This window comes from Argentina silus (genome assembly GCF_951799395.1).
Source record: "Argentina silus genome assembly, chromosome: 18".
Classification (NCBI taxonomy): domain Eukaryota; kingdom Metazoa; phylum Chordata; class Actinopteri; order Argentiniformes; family Argentinidae; genus Argentina; species Argentina silus.
The window spans coordinates 11,500,217-11,522,132 of NC_139672.1; the positions used below are offsets into that span (position 1 = coordinate 11,500,217).

At 42.8% G+C, this 21,916-nt stretch overlaps 1 protein-coding gene across 1 annotated transcript; it reads right to left on the reverse strand.

Annotated features, from left to right (window-relative positions):
- Positions 1-1,913: 1,913 nt before the first annotated feature.
- On the reverse strand, positions 1,914-12,719 carry mylk4a (myosin light chain kinase family, member 4a). The gene is made up of 14 exons (XM_083690529.1): positions 11,818-12,719; positions 8,256-8,352; positions 7,428-7,893; positions 6,817-7,166; positions 6,339-6,444; positions 5,159-5,252; positions 4,810-4,919; positions 4,230-4,371; positions 3,681-3,751; positions 3,449-3,577; positions 3,133-3,285; positions 2,919-2,997; positions 2,640-2,694; positions 1,914-1,989 (listed from the first exon to the last, which is right to left on the reverse strand). Exons 1-13 carry the CDS (start codon positions 12,403-12,405, stop codon positions 2,641-2,643), a joined length of 2,439 nt encoding a protein of 812 aa, XP_083546655.1. The 5' UTR covers positions 12,406-12,719; the 3' UTR covers positions 1,914-1,989; position 2,640.
- Positions 12,720-21,916: the final 9,197 nt, after the last annotated feature.

Sequence of the window (21,916 nt, forward strand, 5' to 3'; positions counted from 1 at the left end):
CACTGGTCAAGTCTCTTTCCACTGAGAAACAACGTTCTGAAATAAGTTTTTGACGGTTGAGAAAAAATAAGAAATACTGGAAAAAACAATGAAAAGACTCTAAGACTCTAATAAGAGTTTTCCTTTCTCTGGAAGGTTTATTTCATTTCCATATGTATTTTGCATTATAATATTACAACACTTCAAAATGCAGACTGAATTCTAAATGTTCTTCACTCCTTTGCTAAGAACAAAGAACAAACTAATGTAGACTTATTGTAGGAAAACTTTTTTCACAATATCATTCACACTATTTATACAATTAGAACCTTAAGTAAAGATATAGAGAAGAGAAAGAGAAACATATTTAAACCGTTTCAGTACTATCCAAGATTTGTTTATTTCTCAATACTCAATAGGTAGTATACTTTCAAATAGCTATGATAAATAAACCTTCATGGAAGGTAATATGAAAACTTTAAAAAGTAGATTTGATTAAATTAGAGTATGATTACAAGCAGGCATTTAACAGGCATTTAACAAAACAATAGTTGCAATGCAAACGATGAGCCAATCCATAAACATTTATTATATATTATAACAAATATGTGTTATGTACCCATTGGTTAATTAATTTGAGCTAATGCAAACGAGCATGCACATTTCATAGAAAAGGGAAGAAAAAAAACAGGAAAAAAAACAAAAAACTCTCATGCTAAATCTAACACACATGTTTCCAATTAACACAAAAGTGACGGATAAGACTTGAATAATTTTTCTATAAAGTAAAAATGTGTTTTTTCTTTCATTCACACACAAATAACGTAGAGTGAAACAATGGAGGACACGGCTATGGAAGAACATTTCTAACATTATATTTTTCCTTCACTGCTAGGATAAGTTTGACGAATTAATCTTGTTTAAATAGATAACAATATAAAGTGCACATTCTACAGCTTATGAAAACTGACCACATAAATTCCATTCAATCCTTTACATACAGTAGACACAAACATTAGAGATGACACACACAGATGACTTTAGAGATCATTCCATTTACTGTATTTCCTCACTTAAATGTTCTTTTTATGTTGTTGTTTTTTTTCTGTGAAATCTAACTCTTAGATGCAGACCCTTTAGTCTGGAGAATCAACATGTTTTTGGTTATCAAATAGGCATTTGGTAACTTCACTCTCCATACAGTATCCAATCATTTTCAACAAATATTGATGCACAAAGACTCTTTCATCAGAAAAAGCACAGCTTTTCCACAGGACAGCATGGCTGAGTTTTGATGAACAGGCTTTAAAAAAAAACAGATCAAATTATTAAAAAACCACTAAACACCGGAAACGTGTAGAATAGTCTAGGTCTGCATTCAAAGGGTTAAGCAAATATCTCATTATACTGGATCTATTGACACTACATGTCAAAAGAACAAAAAAACATACATTAATCGCCTTCGGCAGAGGAAAGATGGGGTACAGTACTCAAAATGGAACTACAGTAACCTCGGTAGAAGATGAAACGGAGAGCAGCATACCATCACAGCATACAGTATACCTTGTTGTGCATTGTGGATATCTATGATGGAACTGGATGGATTTACTAGGGAATATTGCTAGAAAATGACATGACAAAAAAGATATAACTTGAACTATAATTTCTCAGGAACCTAGGTTGTCTCACAAAATCAAATCCCAAACCTATTCACAATATCATAAGGAGAGTAAGCTCTTGGATTGTCTATCTATCATTTTCAAGCAGGACAACAGTATTTCAGAATACCCTACAGTCTTACAGATAGGATGACATAACCCATTAGAACCTATTCTTGACCTGGAAATATGTACTCGTATACAAATGAAACAGAGCAAGGATATTTTTAACAAGACAACAGTCGCTCAGGTAAATGTCCGTTCATCTCACAGGTGCACAGGTAAGCTCTGGTGATCCTACAGGTGTACAGCAGGATTGGTCCAAGTGGCCACAGCTAGTGTCATCTTGCTGCTTGAAAAAGAGCATGATGGAAAAAGTTCAATTTGCGTACTGTCAACATTTTATCTCACATCTAACCCTCTGATGACCGTCCAGCACGAACATTGAGACCTGCCTCCCCCTAGAGGACGGAGAGAGAGAGAGAGTGGCCCTATCTAAGAAGACTCTCATGAATTCTTAATTTATAGTCCCCTAATTATCTAGTAATTACATAGAAACTAAGTAGCAACAGCTTTATCACATAATTACTACCTAAGAATAACAGCAATTATTTGTTGGGAGTAATTGTCATAAATACCAGAAAATAACAATTGTTACCCAGAAGTTTTACCCAAATTTGTTAAATAATTACTAAAAGTTACTAAATAAAAGATATTACTAGAAATTACAATTGTTACCAAGTAGTTTTATAGAGCTGTAAATAAATGTGTACAATACTTTCCTCTATGTTGACAATAAGGGCTGAGTCTGGACTTACACACGTCATTATCGTTTGGAATAATATACCCTTTGACTATTAATATACCCTTTGACTATTAATATACCCTTTGACTATTAATATACCCTTTGACTACAGATATGCACAAATGCCAGTATTTGGTCCTGGAAACGTGTGATGAGTTTTAATGAATAAGGCACAGATGAATGGTTAAGAGACATACCTCAACTATCTGTGGTGGGTACGCATGAAGATCGACGTGAGCGGCACATGTTCTTCTGTAACAGATAGAGAAGAAGTCAATACTAAAAAGCAATAAGTGAAAAAGCAAAAAAGGTCTTCGTCACTCTTAAAATGTCATCAAACACCTCTAATAACCCTTGAGAACCGATTGGTACCTTAAATACTAAACAATCCCACGCTATACTATACTAAGGGGCCTATACTCTGTTCTTCTACATTGTACTACATGGTACACAAGAAGACAGTGGTTGCACTGTACCCTTTCGTGTAGGCGGTGATGGAGGACTGGGTCAGCGAGCCATGGATGTTTCAAGGCCTGAGAAGCACCTATCCTCCAACTGTTGAATAACACACACACCCACACCCCCCATACACACACATACACAGAGTGAGTTAGAAGTACAACTGTATTCAGAACATAACATCTCTGCCTCTTGCCAATGAAATAAAGACAGATAGACAGACTAGTGTACCTTTTATTTATAACGAGGAGTTTGGAAATGAAGTCCTTGGCCTCGTCTGTAACGTCGGTAAACTCATCCTCCTCAAAGTTCCAGTTGCAGGCAAGGATATTATTCAGAGTCATATTGTCATCATCACCGAGGAAGGGACACAAACCACTGAGACTGTGAAGGAGAGGAAACCATTAGTGTGTGTGTGTGTGTGTGTGTGTGTGTGTGTGTGTGTGTGTGTGTGTGTGTGTGTGTGTGTGTGTGTGTGTTTGTGTGTGTGCATGCATACACGTGTTTGTGTGTGTGCGTGCGGGCGTGTATGTGTGTGTGTACTTACAGCATATAGGCAATGACTCCAAGGCTCCACATGTCTGTGTTATATGAGACAAAGTCATAGTTGACCACTTCTGGTGCCAGGAACTCTGGTGTTCCGAAATTCACTCGTAACTTCTCTTTGGGCTTGTATCTGTGAAGGAAGCGTTATATTTTCGTTAAAGATATCTAACGCCTTTACATCATCATTCTTTATAGGAATTTACGGTGACTTGAATTTGATACTTGAAACCTACATTCTGGCAAGTCCAAAGTCAATGATCTTGATTTTATTTGTGACCCTGCTCACACATAGAATGTTCTCTGGCTGAAAAACAACACAAACAAATGGTTAAAATATGAATAAAGCCCCTACATTATTTTATGATACAGCAGCAGAACACCTTTAGTGGAGGCCATATTTTACTGAGCTCCACTGAGAGATTCAGGAGGTCTTTTATCTCAGCAGTTATAAGATGTTTTAATGATTTACTGTCGTCTGTTGCTGGAGGAAGGTATTGCACCTTTGTGCTAGATTGATCCCTGTTTCCTAGATATGAATATAGTGTTGTGATATGCCACCTTAAATATCTGCAGTTGGCACTTAGTGGCTTATGGGCATGTATTGTCTTGACTTGATTGTTTGTCATACCTGCTGCTGTAAATGAATTTCCCCTTAGGGATGTATAAAGTAATACTCTATTCTCTTCTCTATTCCCTACTCTACTCTACTCTACTCTATAATACATAGTTATGGTTACTGTTACCATCTGACTATTGGCATGATATCAATGGAGGTAAAGTACCTTCAGGTCGAGATGGAGGATGGACATCTTGTGCATGTGCTGAAGGCCCTCGCAGATCTGCCTGATAAAGACCACCGTGTCCAACTCCTTGAGAGTATAGTTCTCATCGATGATCCTGTCAAAGAGCTCCCCTCCATCCACACTGCAATCACACACACACAGACACACACACACACACACACACATACACACACAATTAGCAGACAGGGTTCCTACACATTTTCCATTTCAAAATTCCAGACTTTTCCAAACCAAAATGTTCAGACTGCTCGGTTGATGCGTGGGTTTGTGTTTCGGCACATCTGTCAAAAGTGTGTGTGTGTAGCTTTCAAACATAAAAATAGGCTCAAGCTACATAACACAGCAATGTAGATCTGTGTAAATTATCTGGCTTTAAAAAATGAATATGGCATAGGTCTGACAGATATATATTTTTTCTGACAGATATATATATATATATATATATATATATATATATATAACAGAGCTTCATTGTTACCAAAAGGTCAAACGGCCGAAAGCCCACAACTGACTTAGATGGGGGTTGAGAAAACATTGTGGGAAAGGTGAGAGAACGTACTATTCGAGCACAAGGATGATGTCGTTCCTGGACTCATAGGCGGCGTAGAGCTGGATCAAGCTGGCATGGTCCAGCTGATTCATGACCTGGATCTCATTCTTCACCACCTCCTGCCAAACACACACAATGAGAGGCGTCAGCTGTTCGCAGCTCTGAGACAACGGCTCCTTTTTTCAAATGTCAAATGTTCCTCAACTCTGAGGATAACATTCTATCCCCTTCCATAAAGTGAAAAGGTCCCTCAAGCATTCTGTTAAAATGTCTACCTCCCCTCTCTACCACCACGGCCATTTTACAGTAATTGTAATACCCCAACTAGTGTAAATTAAAGCATTTTTTTGTACAATACCTTCTCTTTCTGGTTCCTGGCTTTGATGATCTTGGCTGCCAGGGTGAGTCCTGAAGAGTTTTCTATGCATTTGTGAACCTGGCCAAAACGACCCCTAAGAGAGAGGAAAGCTACTGTAAGTGAGGTGTCTTCCACTTCAAGTTTCGGAGGTAGACCCATCTGAACAGTATCATTCTCTGACTTATAATGTACTGTAACCTTTCGGCGTAAACCATACTCCTCTACAGTGGTCAGGCTCAAGAGCTGCCAAAACTATCACCTGTAAGTCACAAATACTAGAATGTTACACTTCAAGATAATAACTGCCCTAAACTGAGAACCTCAACGGTCAACACTTGTGAAATCTTCGGCCAGTATGTCCATGAACACAAAATCAGTTTTCCTCAAATAGAAGAAAGTGAAGACATTTTGCAAAGGTATTGTTTTTTCTCAATTATTTAATTATATGTGAGTAGACTCTTTGAAGATTTGGATTAACACTTAGTGATTAGCTACCAGCTGGCAGAGAGGGTATGGTTTCACATACCCCGAAGGCCTTGAGTAAAAATAACTGCCCTGACTCTGGAGCTATGAACCAGCTGAGAGGAGAAAAGAGGAGAGGAGGGGGAGGGCAATGCAGTGACTTTTATGCATGTGGGGGTTGAGGACCTCTCTCTGTCTTTGATCTGAATCTGATACACTTCACAGTAGTTCAAAAAGTTCAAATGTTCCATGGAGTGAATCGCGAGAATAAAGAGAATAAAGAGTTCAGTAACTCTCAACATCGTTGAGACCAGGCCTAGTTTTCCTAGTCAGAGAAGCCAGAGGAAATCCTTTGCAGAAAGTAGCTACAAAGGGTTGGAAACTCATTTGAAATGATTGATGCCTGGCAACAAATAATTAAGTTGTTCCTTCAGGTTTTCTTCCATTTTCTACAATGTTGCAAGCTAGCATAGGCAACAACTCTTTGTAAAATAGTCGTACCTGGTCAGAACAACAAACAACCATTCTATGGGCATGTGGGGGGAGGGTTCTTGGAATGTAACATCCAATGAAATTGCGAGCACATTCTCCCATCGCTCTGTCCAGTTCAATCAAAGCCAGATCGGCTAATCTTAAATCCTCCAGACTTCCAAAGGAGGCGTGAAGATGTTTTGGAGGTACAGTATGGCTACACGAGACTAAGTAACTCTTAACTTACCCTCCCAGAATCTCCTGCCTGTTGATGGTGTAGAAGTTGTTGATCTGGTTGGGTTTTGCCATCACAATCCGGTGGTTAAAGGGAGCAGGCGGAGGAGGGGTGGAGTCTGAAGGAGGATCGGGGACACAAGAGAAATATAATAACAGAAAGGTGTGAAAATATAAGCTTTATCGTTAATCAGTTTAGCGTGTGGCATGAGTAACGGTACCTCATGATTGTCATAATCAAGTTAACACCACATGCGTACTAACACGCTGTGGTAAATATGAGACAAGAGTCATTCGGAAGGTACAACTTTCTAACTTGCAGCGAGAATGCTTGTGACCCCAGTTAAGGTGACCGCTAGGATAAAGACTCCATGAAACAAAAAGACTTATTGAGTTAATGCAATGATACATATCAACATTCTATTGGACTTAGAGAGGAATCTTAAACCCACAGCATTGTTTGCATGACCGATAGAGAAACTCGTCCTTACCAATGAAGAACCTTTCCGCATTAACATCCCTCCTGTCTGAATTCTCATCCTCTCTCCTCTCTTTCTCCACCCTCTCATTCAGCTTCACCCGGATTTCAACTCCCTCTGCCTTGAAGACACCCCAACCTTCAGATTCTTTGTCTTGCTCTTCCTGTTCTTTCTCCTCCTTACTCTCCTCCTTCTCCTCCTCCTCCTCCTCCTCCTCCTCTCCCTCCTCCACACGACTCTTCTTGTGGTCCTCCCCACTAAGGTCTTCCTCAGTCACGTGACGCTTAGTACTGGTGTTGACCTCTGCCATCTGGTCCTGCTCTGCTTCTGAAGATGGGGAGGTGCTTTTGTGGTCTTCACAGCTGGAACAGACATGTTATTTAAAATGAAAGAATGTGGAATGCTGTGGGCAGACCTGAGCAAAACACAATATGTATTTTAAATGATTTCAAATCATTGAAAAACTTGTGTGTGCTTGATTAAGGTGGGTTGTGGGCATGTGTGCTGAAGGGAGGGATTAGTAGTACACATTGTGCTAGTGAAGGACAGAGAGAGAAAAGATACAGAGAAGGTAAGTGAAGTTAAATAGAAAGGGTTTAAAAAGACCAGAGGAGACACTGTACCTTTCAGGAATGGAGTCAGGGGAGGCACGTAGGGGAGGGGTTTCCTTAGCATCCTCTTTCTCCGAGCCCTGTTGTTCCTCTGCTCCTCTATCCTCCTTAGACTGCTCTTTCATTTTCAACATCTTCTCCTTATCCCTCTGTGCATCCATCTCGTTGAGCTTGGATTCACGGAGGTCCTTTTCTTTTACGGCCTTTATCTCCCTGTCTTCAACCTTCAGATCATACTCTGCCTCCTTGTCCTCTTCAGACAACTCCTCCTCTTCGGCCACAGGAGCCTTGTGGCCCTCTAGGATAAAGTCTAGCAGGTTTGGGCTCGGGGAACCTTGCTGGGGATCCTCTGAAGCCCCTCCAGCCTCCAAGTCCAGGAGGCCAGGGGTGAGTTGATGGTCTGATCGCTCAGCATTCTCCCAATTAAGCTTCTGCACTTCCTCCAGCAGCAACGCCTGCTTCCTCAGGGAGATGGTGTCTGCAAACGTCCACACAGAACAGCAAGACAGTTACATTCAACCACCTGCACGTAGCAACTTTGATAGACAAAATCAATCAAAACATATGTCGCGCCCTTGCAAGAGGCAAAGGGTCTGATCTTTCAACCTGACCTTGTCTGTGTCATGGTGTACTATAGATGTTTATGTCTACAGGAAGACTGTTGTGACTAGCCTGGTCTCTCGTGTAGTGTCAGAGACATATGTTTACATTTACATGTTACATGTTGTGAGTGCTGCTAAGTGTATTTCTAGGTTGTTTTGACTGGTCAGGTTACTCTGCGTGGTGTAAGGCTATTGTTGACACATTTGTGTTGCCCCGAATGCACTTTGATGTGAGCACCTGCTGTGTCTGGGGGCTTCTTCTTCTTCTGTGCTTTCAGACCCTTCAGGCTCAAACAGGGCTTGTCTTTCCCATCTTTACCCTTGTGATCTTTCAGCTTAGAAATACAAGAGAGGGAAAGGTAAGTGAAGGAGAGCATAGGATAGGTGGAAAAAGCAATTGACGGAAACGACTTAAATGCCGCTGTATAACATTGTACCACAATATAATGAGTACCACATCTAATGGCTGTCTTGAGATAAATGTACAGTAGGCACTACGGGCAATGGACATACAAAGTTTCCGCATTTGCGGGAGGCGAGGAAATGCTTTGGTCCATGGAGCTTTGTCTTGTGAGTGGGCCCCAGGAGGGTGCTGGGTTCACATGCAGGGGTTATCTCTTGAGTCCCTTTAGTGGCTTTAGTAGAGGTAGGATTCTGTTAAAGAGACAAAATGGCAATGCTTGATAGAGCGGCATGCACATGGGATGACACAGTTAGGGAGGGGGTAAGGGGGTAAGGGTGAGGGTAGGGGTGATCGTTGGATGAATTGGTTACAAACAAATGAACGTTAACAGTATTAACAATATAATGACCTATTATATGGGATGAAAACAATGAATGTGATACTGAATGAATGAATCAATAATGTTAAAGTTCAAACAAATAGCTTGTTTTATTAAAAAGCTAGCACCTTGATATTAATAATACAAAGACAAAATTGGACCAGTCAAGGCATGCTGTTTGTTGATTGTCCAAAGCAGATGAATGGATAGGGTGGTGCAAGGCTGTGAATTCATAGCTTATCACTTGTCATAGTCAGTGATGAAATACAATACCGACACCAAGTGGAAAAAGTGTTCGCAACCAACTCTCGACCGGAGGGACCCACTCCTTTTATGAGCAGATCCTCATCTTAGGCAACATCTTGGGCCTGAGGGCCACTCACATTTGCACTGACTGTTGTCATGAAGTAAACACTCCTCTGCAGTGAGGCAGGATAGATATTTTGAGTATGGGGTTTCCATAGTGACGGCAATGTTTCTGAAGGACAAGTCCAAGGATGGGAGCTTGTAACGATGTGGGGGGCTAAAGTAAGAGACATCTCACACCTCTGGAGGCGGAGGGAGCTGGAGGCACCACCTGACGACGGTACTGACGACAACAAGGATTACTGGAGGCCTGAGTCATACAGAAGCCATCACAGATAAATGTTGTCTACGGTTTGGACATATATGACCACAGAGTTGCAGTTTGAGTTTCCAGTTTCCATAAATTAAATGTCAGTGATCCCTGAGTTTGACTACAGTATTGCACTAATCAAAACGTCTAATAACTTAAGACATCTTCCAATAGTATCTTACAATACTCTATGCCCAGAGTCCCTATGAAATGTGAAAACTCTTACACTTGCTGTACTTTAGTAACTCCTTAAATGCCACGGTCTCTGCTTACAGGTTATAGACCCTCGCCAGGAAAAAAGATACCACTCTGGCATCCACAGTCATGCAAGTGATGGAGTGTGTTGATAACTGGCTCTGGTGTGTCTATAAGTCCGGCTTATGGTTCCAATGCTAAACAGCACACACTGACCTTCAGGGTGTTTGTGTCTAGACCACTGGCTGCAAATCCATATATCTCTGTCTCTCAACAGTCCAGCACTGTACATTACCTTACTTCAGCATTGCACTACTAGCCAGTTTAATAAACCTCCTTAGTGAGTCTATTACCAGTGATAAACCCTAGGCATGCATGTCGACTCCTTGGTCAAATATCCCATCCTATCCCTCCAGCTCTCCATCTCATAGCAAGACCAACCGCCTGATCACGGTGTATAGGGTAGAAAGGACCATTCCACCATTAAACACTCCCTGACTTTTAGACCACTCACATCTGAGGCAGTGACAACCACACTGAAATGTGAGCGTACAGTGTAAAGTACAGATATTTACTAGACCCCCTAAATCGATGGCTGTTTGACCCTGTTTACCATGGCAGGGCTACTAATAAAAAGTTATGAATAGCTTTTTCTGAATTACAGGAGGTAAATAATGTACATAGGGATGCTAAAAATAGCCACCTTTAGCCACCTCCTAAAATGTCTCTCAGCAAAATAAGAGATGGTCGGAGAGAGAGAGAGTAGAGGGAGACAGATAGGAAGCATGAGACAGAGAAAGAAAGAGTGAGAGAGAGACAGAGAGAGAGGAGACTGACTCATCACAAACTGTTGACACCTGACTCCTTACTACCCAGGGAGTTCAGGCCCTTTTAGCACCACAAATGCACCGGAGCCTAACTCCAAAAGCAGCATTGCCAAACGTGGCCCCTAACGTTCCACCCCTGGCCTCACCTCCAGGGGGTTCCTATGCAGGCCACATGCCTATGTGGCCATGTTACATCTAAGGGGGTTGCAGATGTACAGTAGAAGCATGAGTTCAATTGGGGGTTTATAGGTGGAGGAACTGTCCCAGAATTTGGTATTTTTCCTTGATCATTGTGAACCAAAAACTCAAATTCTATGTCTTCCTTTCTTCAATCCTTTTTTTTTTTTTCATTTACAATACACATCACACATAACAGCCCCTTGACCCCCTCCCCCCCACACACTCTGTCACTCTGACACACAAACACCACAACACACACCCACACACACTTACACCGGATTACACACTCCCATGCATCAACACACACAACTCGCAGATACTCGCACTAACTCTCAGATTTCTTCAATCATTAGGGGGATAAATCACCACACGCACACACACACGCACACACACACACCCTGGCAGTGGATATCACTGTGTCTCAGAGTCATACTGGTTAACCACATCTTTCCCCCTTCTGACGAGAAGAGGCATGAGCCAAGCCACAATCCCAGGAAAGAGAACTCCACTTGGCTAGTCAGCTTTGCTGCTCTGATCACTTTCATCTGCAGTGCCAAGACCATCAAATGGCCAAATAAGGCCTCAGTATTTATCCTCAATATTGAAAGCATTATGTGCCTTCTCCGTCTCTGGTGTTAACCATTGGTAGTGGAACTCTACACTTTAATAGAAGATCATATGAGGACAATACAAAGTCACTGAATCGTTCTACTTGTTCCTAATAACGTCATTTATTATCAGTGGCTGATAAGGGTCACTTTGCGTCACCTATGCTCCACATTTGATAGTAATATAACCTGCAGCATCTGAAACCCATTTTTAACGTCGGACATTCTTTCTGTGACATACAATATGTTACTTGTTACAGTCACGCTGCACGATTAGAAAAGACAATGTATACCCCAGACATCTCTTCTAACCTACTTGGCCGTTACACCACCATTCACTTAGAGTAATTGCAGGTCATTTCAAATGAAAGCACAAAGACATATGTTTTGTGTCCCATAGAGGTGTTACTCCATGAAGCTCTCGAAATGAATGTGCTCTGTTGAGTTGAGACTACAGTGTCTAAGTAAAGCAGCCTGTTTGTATTTTACAATGGTGATATCGATATATAGAGACACACACACACACACACACACACACACACACACACACAGATTACTGGGATAACATTTATGTTTGAGCTCCCAGTCTCACCTTGTCGGTTTTCTTGGTAATCATGCCCTCACTTCTGTCTGCAGACGTTTGCCTCTTGATGGTAATTTTTCCCTTACTGTCTTTGTTCCTGGAGGCCTTACGCGCTGCAGGACCTTTGAACATCAGCTCCATAACCCGGGAGGTCTTCACCGTCTCCCCAATGAAGCCGATCACCTGCTGGATGCTTAGAACCAGCTTCTCCATCCCTTCCAGCTTTTGAGCCTGCTGCTCTGAGCGCTGGTTCACAGCTGACATGATGGAGCTCATCTCCTGACACATCTCCTTCATTTCGCCTTCCACGCCCTGGGTCTGGGTCTGTGGTAGGGTAACTGCTTTGGGTGGCAGATGGATCTCTTCCTTGTCTACCTTCAGTGTCTCCACATCCCTCTCGATGCCGTCGATGTCCTGCGACATTCCGTCCAGCCGGTTGAGGACTTTCTCTTGGATGTTGATGAGCCTGTCCATCTTGCTGCTCAGAGACTCAATGCGAATCTGGATAATATCAAAGCCATTGCCTTCATGCAGGTCCCCCATTGTGCCTGGATGTCCAGAGGCTGGAGAAGACTTCACTATCTTGGAACTCATCATCAGGTGTGATAGGATCACGTTAGGATACCTAATCGAGACAGGAAAAGGATCAACAATGTCCGTAAGGCAGATGGAAAATCTTTTTCGAAAAACGCAGCCAGCTCTATCCCTCGGTGCTCCTCTTCAAGAGTGCAGACAAGCTGATTGAAGCACAGAAATATGAACAAGAGAAATTAAGTTTCTCGCTTAAAAAGGCCATCAATGTCTCGAGGTGAGAAAAAATATCCAACATCCAATCCAATAGCCAGTAGAAAATATAGACAGAAACTTTCACACCAAGAACACTAATCCCTGGAAGCAGCCTAGAGTTCTGACTTAACAGTCATCCGGTCGTGAGGTTGTCCTTGTTTCTCTCACCCACTCTCTGACCCCCTGCACCTCTCTCTACTGGGGGTGGTATTAAGAATGGAGTAAGCCGGTGTCCCTAAATGTAAACGGGACGACCTACGTCAGCAGGGGACCAGCAGCGGGGGTGGGGGTTTGGCACTGGAGGGGCTGTGAGACATTTGAGAGCCTTTAAATGTTAAGCCCACCACCGTCGCCCGCCTGCCAGGTGTCAATATGGCCAATGTACACAGTGCCTCTTCAAGGTAGTGTGGAAAGTTATCGGCAAGCAACTGTGTGATACTTTGGCTGTGTTTCTTCTTCCAATTCACATGTGAATGAGGAGACTTTTACTCACCATTGCAGTCTGACATGCTTGCTGTATTGACATAGAGTGGACCAAACAGGTGTCCTCAAAAGGGGAGGGGAGAGGAAAGGGGGTCAAAAGTGTTTTATTTAAAGGCTGTCAGAGACATTTTGAGGTCAACTCAAAATATCAAACAATCATGTCAAAAGTACCACTCCTGGAACAGCTGAACAGTGTTTGAAAAAGAGGAAAATACATTATCGATGACTATCGCACCACGTTCACAGCGTTTCAAAATGATTGGGATGATATCAGAAGAATACTGTATTTGAGTCGTGCTCAGTATTTAAGACAGCCATGTTGCAATGGAAATCCCCTCCCCGCCTGTGAAATACTTGTAACTAGCACCCAGTGGCACAGGAGAGGTGAGGTAGGTTGTAGTCTCTGGCTGAGAAGGACTTAAGATCTTTAGCCCCTCATGCTGAAAGAGGAGAGGGGTGACAGGAATGATTTATACGGTGTATCTTCCCTGACAAACACATCCACTCAGACCCTTCACACACGCTTACTCATACACAGTTAAGACAGTTACGGATCAATTTTAACTTAGGGCCTGTAATTTGACCCTCATCGTGTACCCTATAAACCTATCAAAATATGTTTAACACGATGGAGCAGTCATCTGGGACATGTGTGCTTCACATTAACACAAAGGACAAAAACAGATATCACACATACAAACACAGTGTACTGCCAGTGGACAAGGGATTGAGAACATTCAGAGTTCTAAGGAAGCCGTTTCACAGAGCCGCCATATTTGCGACCGCTCTCTGGCGCTTATTTACATTACAAATAGACCCTTTTTTTTTTTTTTTAGACAGGTCCCCTATGGGAGAGCAAGACAATTGCAGTCATTTGCTCGTAAAAAGCTGTTGTGTTGGTTTAAAATACACTTTCTTTGGCTCTGTCCTAGTCACCCTAGCCTCCCACTCTAGTCTTACACACGCGTTGCCCTGGGAAATGGCGCAAGAAAGACGTGATTGGTCCTAGTAATGATTCTGTCAGTCATGCATATCTACTACTGCGTGCTAATTGGTCAGAAATATAATCCCCGTGTGGGACTGGTGCCATATGCCCCCCTCTCTCTCGCAAAATGTATTGTAAATCAAGGGAGTGGAATATCTCCTCAATATAGAACATCTCTGGTATAAGCAGGTGGAAAATAGATAGGCCTATATTTAGGTTGTATGAGTTCTTCATCATAGATCGATTCTGCTTTTTAACAATAACACTTAGACTGAACAGAGAGGACACTTTCATAAAGCTTTCATGTTTGTGCCAGCTCATGTCCTCTTCCTAGAACCAGCGATGATGTGGCTAAGCAGGCATGCAGCTCAGACCAGGCCACCGTGAAACATGCCGCTGACAAGAGGGGCACAGGCTGCAAACTGAGCCACTCAGGCCCGACCCAAAATAGCTCAGAACTCGCCACACTTTGTCGGTCTGAGGCCCGAGGCTGGGATCACTGTGGGGCAGGGGGGGGGGCATTGTTAAACTCAAGTTTCACCACACGCCTGGGTGGGTTTTACTCTCCTCTCTTACTCCAGGGTAGCAGTGCTCACCTGGGAGTTCGATGTGCCAGTGAGCTCCAGCCCCATTCATATGCTGATGAGGGAAAAAAACCACTTGACCCACTTAGTTTTTTTTAATCTTCCTCCATGTTGGTTTGCACAAGGCTCAACAGGTGACAGGTGACCATGGCGAGGCTCTAACAGATGGGAGCGGGAAAGGCATCACTGTGCGGGGCAGGGAGAGGGTGAACTCACACCTGTCCTTGGGCGCCAACAGATGACAGAATGGCAATTTCAACATCGTAAGTCATTCGCGCTCTGCTTGTGTCACTTTGAGAGGCGCGGAGGGTTACCTTACGCATGCGACCCTCTTCATGGAAGAAATAGAATCAAATCTTTCCGTTGAGTCGGCGAGGGGAAAAGTTAAGGTTGCACGCAGAAATATTGAACATGCGTCACTCAAAAAAACAACTGAACTGATCAACAAAACGTTTTGGACTATCAAATACTGTACTAATGCTTATGCCCCAGATACATATCTCAGATTATAGGACTTGTTCTAACGTTACAATAAGATAAGCCACACCCCTATGTCGCTGTAACTGGCTGTTTTCAGTCAGACCACAAAACTCTAACCACAACTATGTAAATGCAAGCCCTGATACAGCAGGGGGTAAAGCATCCAATAACCCCTGTGGCTATAAAGGCAATAGCACCGCATCATGTAATATTACAGTCGTAGTAACATAAACCTGGAGGCAGTTTAAATCACCAGCGCTTTACAGTGAAACTCGAGCAATGGCAACCATAGAGTCCAAACTGAAGTCCCTGCCCACCTTCTCCATGTGCAGGGTTATTCTGCCAAGTGGAGCTCTGTGTCGAGCACCCCCAATCTGATGACGCATGATCCAAATGTTATTTTGTTAATGTGACAGCAATTTTACCGGGATGTCGAGGACCATTGCGTCACCCGTTCCCTACATGCATGTCTGCTGAACCAAAGCCTCTATGAGACAGGAAGAGTATTAAGATGAGAAAGCTTTGAGGAGTGTCTGTGTGTGTGTGTGTGTGTGTGTGTGTGTGTGTGTGTGTGTGTGTGTGTGTCCTTGTTGACCCCCTGGATTTGGAACACGTATTCACTTGCTCCACAAACAGTTCTCTTGGTCAGTGGAAATGGTCTTGATGGATATCCACACAGGGCTTATCACCTATATAATAAAAGCTGCATGTGCAAAGAAATTATCCCTTATTTATTTCAAAACTAACAGACATTCTATTCTATTCTGTTGACTGTGAAAAGGACGCCACTTTTGCCTGTTGTTGTTAAATGGTATTAAACTCAATTAGCAAGTATGAGCACAAACTAACCCCCACCCCCACCTCCTTCATATAATACTTGTTAATTTTAACCACCTCTTATTCTGAGCAAAGTAAACAGTCTATGCTTGGGGAGTACACTGTGGAGTAGTGTGACCTGTGTGGTATTAGGGCATTTGTCTGGCAGGGGGACAGCACTCGTTATAAATGGAGCGCTGCCTTCCTTCGCCAGGACACACTGTCCTGGTACGGTCCAGGGTCGTGTGCTGAGGGCGGTCTGTGTTCTGACACCCCCCCTTCCTCCGCCCCCCCCCCCCCCCCCCCTCACACATCGCCCAGCCTGCCAACTCATTCCTGTGTCTGGGACACGGGGAGGCAGAAATGTGCGTAGCAGCCAGGAAACACGACCCCCCTCCCGTTCCCGACTCCCCGGGTGTGTTTCACTCATTCTCCGCTGCTTGGAACTTGTAAATACAGTGGGGTGGAGCACTACTAGCTAGTGTATCCATATTTAAGCTAATTAAAAGAATCATAATTCCCCAAAATCCTTATAGATTCCTACAGTAGCGCTTCATCCGCTTTCAACTTGAAGTGTTTTAGGACACATTAGACATATGCTGTAAGAAGTAACGACACCAAATCATTGGGACTGCTTTTCTTGATAGGAACATAATGCACATGGTGATGACAGGAAGTTGGTGGTAAAAATTGTTGATGCGTATTTAAATCAAGACGAAAGAGCAGTCAGGGAAATAAGTACACTTATGTATTGGTTTTATTGCTATATAACTAATTTGTGATATCCTGGTAGGGCCCCTTCCATAAAGTAGCTCACTGTGCTCGATCCCAGACAGCATTTCTTCTTTTTCAACAGCAGATGGCGATCTAGCACAGGGAAAAGGGAGGCTCCTGCCTTATCATCAAAATTCCATATTAAATACAGTACAGTTCTGGTGGTGCTACAATGATAGACTGAAGTTAGTGTCATGTCCAGTTTTGATATTAGTATATAAATAATAAATACGTTTTTTTTTTGCCATTGCCGCCATTTTATGCCAAGCATATGGTCAATTGATGAATATCAAAAAAAGAAAACTGGTATGATCCCAAGACAAAGTCATACAATAACAATGAGTGAATAACCCCTGATACATAACACACATATCTGCAATTTACAGCAATAAAGATATGGGAGGGCATTTTAACTAGAGGACAGCATAGGCTACAGTACATAACTGTAATGCAATAACGTGCAGTAACTGGAGTTACGTAGGAGAAAGCTTAGTCACATTTATTAATAGTGCTGATCTCCCAGATGCAATGAGAGGAATGGAAACAGGAGGGGGTGATAGGTCTCCATCTTGTCTTTGAGCTTAACTAACTGTACTGTATCATTGATTGATTTGCGATCCAATCTGTATTCAGGGGTTAAAAAGCAAGAACAATTCCATGTTTTCAATTCCATTTTTTTTTTTTTTTCTTTTTTACTTACATAAGGCTGACACTGCAATCCCATAACACCATGGAAGTCCCCTGTCCGTCAGGCTGGGGTTTGCAATGAGCCGTTATTACAGCGTGACCAGCACAGTCTATCGCTAGAGCTCACTGTAACTGCAGTGGACTCACATCGCTTTGTTTTACGACAGCCCTACCAACTCTATACAGCTATGGATAAATCAGCTGATTATTTGATAACCTATGAATACATTGCGCATACATTAGCATGAAATTAGACAGTAACCTGTTCAAGGACATGTTCATTCATTGGGCATCTTGAGTCCCATTGCTGCTGACCATACAGCAAACCAGTCCCCCATGTGTTGAGCCTCCCTAACTTAATTAAATTTGACATTCAGCTGAAGAACCAAATGTTCCAGGAGATAATACACCCTGTAGAACTGGTGGCGGTGCTTACCAGCCACGGTACGCATCCCTGTTAATGGACTCGCCATCACCAGAGGGTTGTTGGTTCAAATCGCCAAAGGATGACGAAAATGGTTTAAACCGGAATGTGATGCCAGTCTAATGCAAATGATGCAAGTATATATCAGGATAAAAAGGATATAACAACAAGAATGTTCAGGGCAATGAAAGCTTTAAGTGAAGAAAGACAGGGACGTCTAACAACTAGGCGACATACAATGGCATTCCCTCCAGAGAGATTCTTGGTGCCTGGTCACTGGCAGAGGTTACTGTGATTATGACAGTGTGATTAAAGAGGAAACCCATTCCCAGCGACAGGCCGCACGGGATGGGAAGAAGGGTGTGTGCGTGTGTGGGGGTGTGTGTGTGTGTGTGTGTGTGGGGGGGGGGGTTTGAGGGGGCATACTCCACTTTGTCTGCACTATATCACAACACCTGGTGCTATAATAAAACACATACTCTAACTCTAGCTCTCCAAGCACAACGTTCTTTCAACTCTCCGCTGACGCAAATTGGGAGATGTCCAAAGGCCTCAAACCCACGCAACCCCTCGCTTGACAGCGCCCATTATTTGGAATGAAACACATTATGAGCTAAATGACCTTGTGCGACCTTGCGTTTATCATTGTGACAACTGTGAGGAGATGTAAATAAGGACACCACTAACCCGGTTCCAGAACCAAAATGGAGGTGTCTCATTCCATCAACAAGGTGTCTCATTACATTGATTTGACATAAATGAAAACAGACAAAAGACAAAAACAAAAACGTGCCTGCCTCAGCTCACCAAACAGTATTTTCCACCCAACTGTAAATCTCAGAGAGATCAAACGTGACATGTAAGGTGCTAACAGCCGCTGTTAAACTGTAACTCACTGATCTGTGTATTACTCTAGCTGCCTTTCAGAGAGTTGACAGAAAGAAAGATGAATCCCGAATCACTCACAGAGGCCTTATGATCCGAAAGTCACCCCCCCTCCCCCGACTTTGCCAAGTTATCCATGTCATTCTTTAAAACATTTTTCTTTTAAAGAGCCACCTACTGTCACAGCTCTACAACTTTTTTTCTTTTCTTTTCTTTTACTTCTTCTGCATCTAGATTGTATTTATTTTTTGTTTGGTTGTTAATCCACACTGACAATTGAAAACAACTGCACATACTTTTTTTTAACTATGTACAAACTGTCTTTTGAGACAGGCAGAGTGAGAGAGAGAGAGAGAGAGAGAGAGAGAGAATGGGAGAAAAGGCTGTTGTTTCTATGTCCCTCCATATCACTCTTTTACCTGTTCTGAATGTACAGAGTGTACCTAACTGTCAAGAGGTTCCACTTGATCTCTCCATGGATGGCACAACACTGACCATGTTGTCCATTACATCACAGAAGAACGCAACCTATCATGGGTCCATATCAAGAACTTCAAGCTCTAACCGTTGGCTTATTGCTAAGGAAAAGGAGTGGACAAAGTCTATTTTATGGTCAGTGTATGCACTATAAAAACACATCACTGACTTCTATTGTTCCCCAAATAATCTAAGTACACACTCTGGTGTTGAAAGTGAAAAATGCTTGGACATCTAAACCTGTCACATATAGAATTGCTGACATGTACTGTACTTGTGCGAAAATATAAAGTGTTGAAACAGCACTTGGACATATTTAGTGTTAGGGTGTAGTGTCTGAGGTTTCGGTAAAGTGCTGACACGTGAGTTTTACCTTGGACATGTCTCCAATGGAGCTGCTGTGCTACAACTGTGGGGTTGTTACACTCAGATTTTAATACTGTACTTCTCTGCACTCCTGCAACTACAAATCCATATGAATAGGACCATGGTACAATCTCAGATGTGCATTTAGTTGTATGGACTTCCATTACACACTTTTAAATATAGTCTTAAAGAGCAACCTTTCCAACCTAGGCCCTGAATCATCTGAGCTACATACATTCACTGCAATATGGATGTATGCATCATGAGCTTTCACTGTCACTTTCACTGTCAATCTAGGCTTGTCTCACCTGAAACTAAAATATGCAATTAAGATACACAAAGACATTAGTGTGATGGCAATCACCTCAATGGGTGTCTAAATCACTGTATACTGTATATAGACAGCAAAAATGAGCCCTAATACATTTATTTAAAAGGCTGGTGTTGACTTAGGTCATAGGACACAGGTACAGTTCAGTGCTTAGTCAGGTTGCAAGCTTTAGAATCACTTACATCCCACCTTAAATCAAATGTATATACAATCAAAATTCAATCAATCAATGAATCAAAAAGCCTTCTCTCTCTACCTGTTCAATTGAGGGGATGGATGATCTGTGCTTCTTCTTGTAGCAGAGTAAATCCCACAACCTCTGCCAGAGGTAGGAGGCCATCAAACACATGTTGCTCACTAGCCAAATGTCTCTACCCTTGAAGAAAACCTCCATGGTAGCTCTCTACGTCCACCTGCTTTTCCCTTATTAATTTCTTGTTTATCTTCTCTTCCCTCTGTCTTAACGGTCTTTAATTTGGTCTCCAGCAGGGCCTCTCAAAGCAGAGAGTGAGGAAGAGGACTCAGAGAGAGGAAGGCTGAGAGGGATGGCAGTATGCGGATTAGGAGAGAGTGAGCCCGCAGAGAGGGGCACCCAAACATTACTACACCAGCTATCTCCACAACTTAGCTGTCAACTGTTAACCCCCCACCCCTCATCAGCCTGAGGACCCAAAGGACAGGCGGATTTGTCCCTGTGACAACAGAGTGACAGGTGACAGCAAAGGGTGTCTGGGAGACCTGCTGATTAGTGGAGCTAGCACTCTCTCTCTCTCTCTCTCTCTCTCTCTCTCTCTCTCTCTCTCTCCCTCTTTATCTGCCCACCACCCTACTCTCTCCCTCTTTATCTATCTCGCTCTCTCTCTCTCTGGCCACCACCACTCGCTCTCTCTCTCTTTCTCACCTAAGACCGTTTAGGTAAGGAATGCACATTTTTGGTTTGTCTGAATATATCTGCATGTTGATGGACATGAGATTAATGAGCACAGGGGAACAATAAGATTTAAGAGAGGGAATTTGTGATGATAGAGGCCTAGGCTGGCTGTAAGTGTAGAGACTGGGGTGTAAATAGCATGTGCTATTGGATTACAGTTGCAAATGTCACACAGACAACTCACGTGGTGTCTTACTCCCAACTGTTTTGATTGGACCGTGGCCTTTACACTTCAATGGAGGTTTCTCTTGGGACTCTCTTCTCGGCCAAGGGGTATTAGTCTTTTTGCACAACATTAAACACTCTTCTATCATTCATCAGTATATGGGAGATTGAAATGTGATCTAAATTAAAGCAGGTGATGTCGTTACACCATTTAGTTACGCTTATCCTAATTAAAGCATTACTTCCTCCATTCCACCCAGCTTTGCACAATGAAAACATAAGGGTGGGATTTTAAAACCTCCCCCAGGTCCTTCTTTATTGAGTTATTATTTTAAGCCCGTCCAAATCCTTCGGCAGAGCTTTTTGAACAATGACACATTTTCGCTGTGGAAGGACATACAGTCCCTGGCACCCCGGCAACGTCTGGCTAACAGGGGCAATCGAAGACACCAAAAAAATCATGGAGATGCGTGGCATGTCTGGAAACGACCCCAGATTCCTCTGGCCTCACCAAAGGCTCTGCCAAGCATAATGATGAGTTCACCGACTGGTGGACAGTGGCCTAGCTAGCTACCCCCACTGCACTCATGTATGTCTTGGCTGTCTCTGTTAAGACTGCAGATCTGCTCTGAGACTACTTATAGACACATGACGTCTTCTCTTTTGAATTGTACACCACCCGTCGTGCAGGCTAGTGTAGTAGGACTAAAACTGGGAAATGGGGAAACTGGAATGGTCATAGTGAAGAATGTGTCCTCAGAAAGGAGCATAATCTGTTTTTGGGTACCAGTTGGTTTCTTATTATTTTCTCTAAACAGAACATGAGCTTAATGAGGCAACAGCCAAATACTCCTATTGACACACTGTAGTAACAAAGAGGATACGTTGGTTGCATGCATAGGATCATCGCTTTGTATCATCCACTTTGATGGTA

Excerpts from the sequence above, each read along its gene's own strand:
- mylk4a (XM_083690529.1), bottom strand. The coding sequence starts at position 12,405 with ATGATGAGTTCCAAGATAGTGAAGTCTTCTCCAGCCTCTGGACATCCA. Across the intron at positions 7,894-8,255 it reads GAAGCCCCCAGACACAGCAG|ACACCATCTCCCTGAGGAAG; the intron begins GTGCTCACATCA and ends GGACGTTTGCAG. Across the intron at positions 5,253-6,338 it reads AGGCAGGAGATTCTGGGAGG|GGGTCGTTTTGGCCAGGTTC; the intron begins GTAAGTTAAGAG and ends CCTCTCTCTTAG.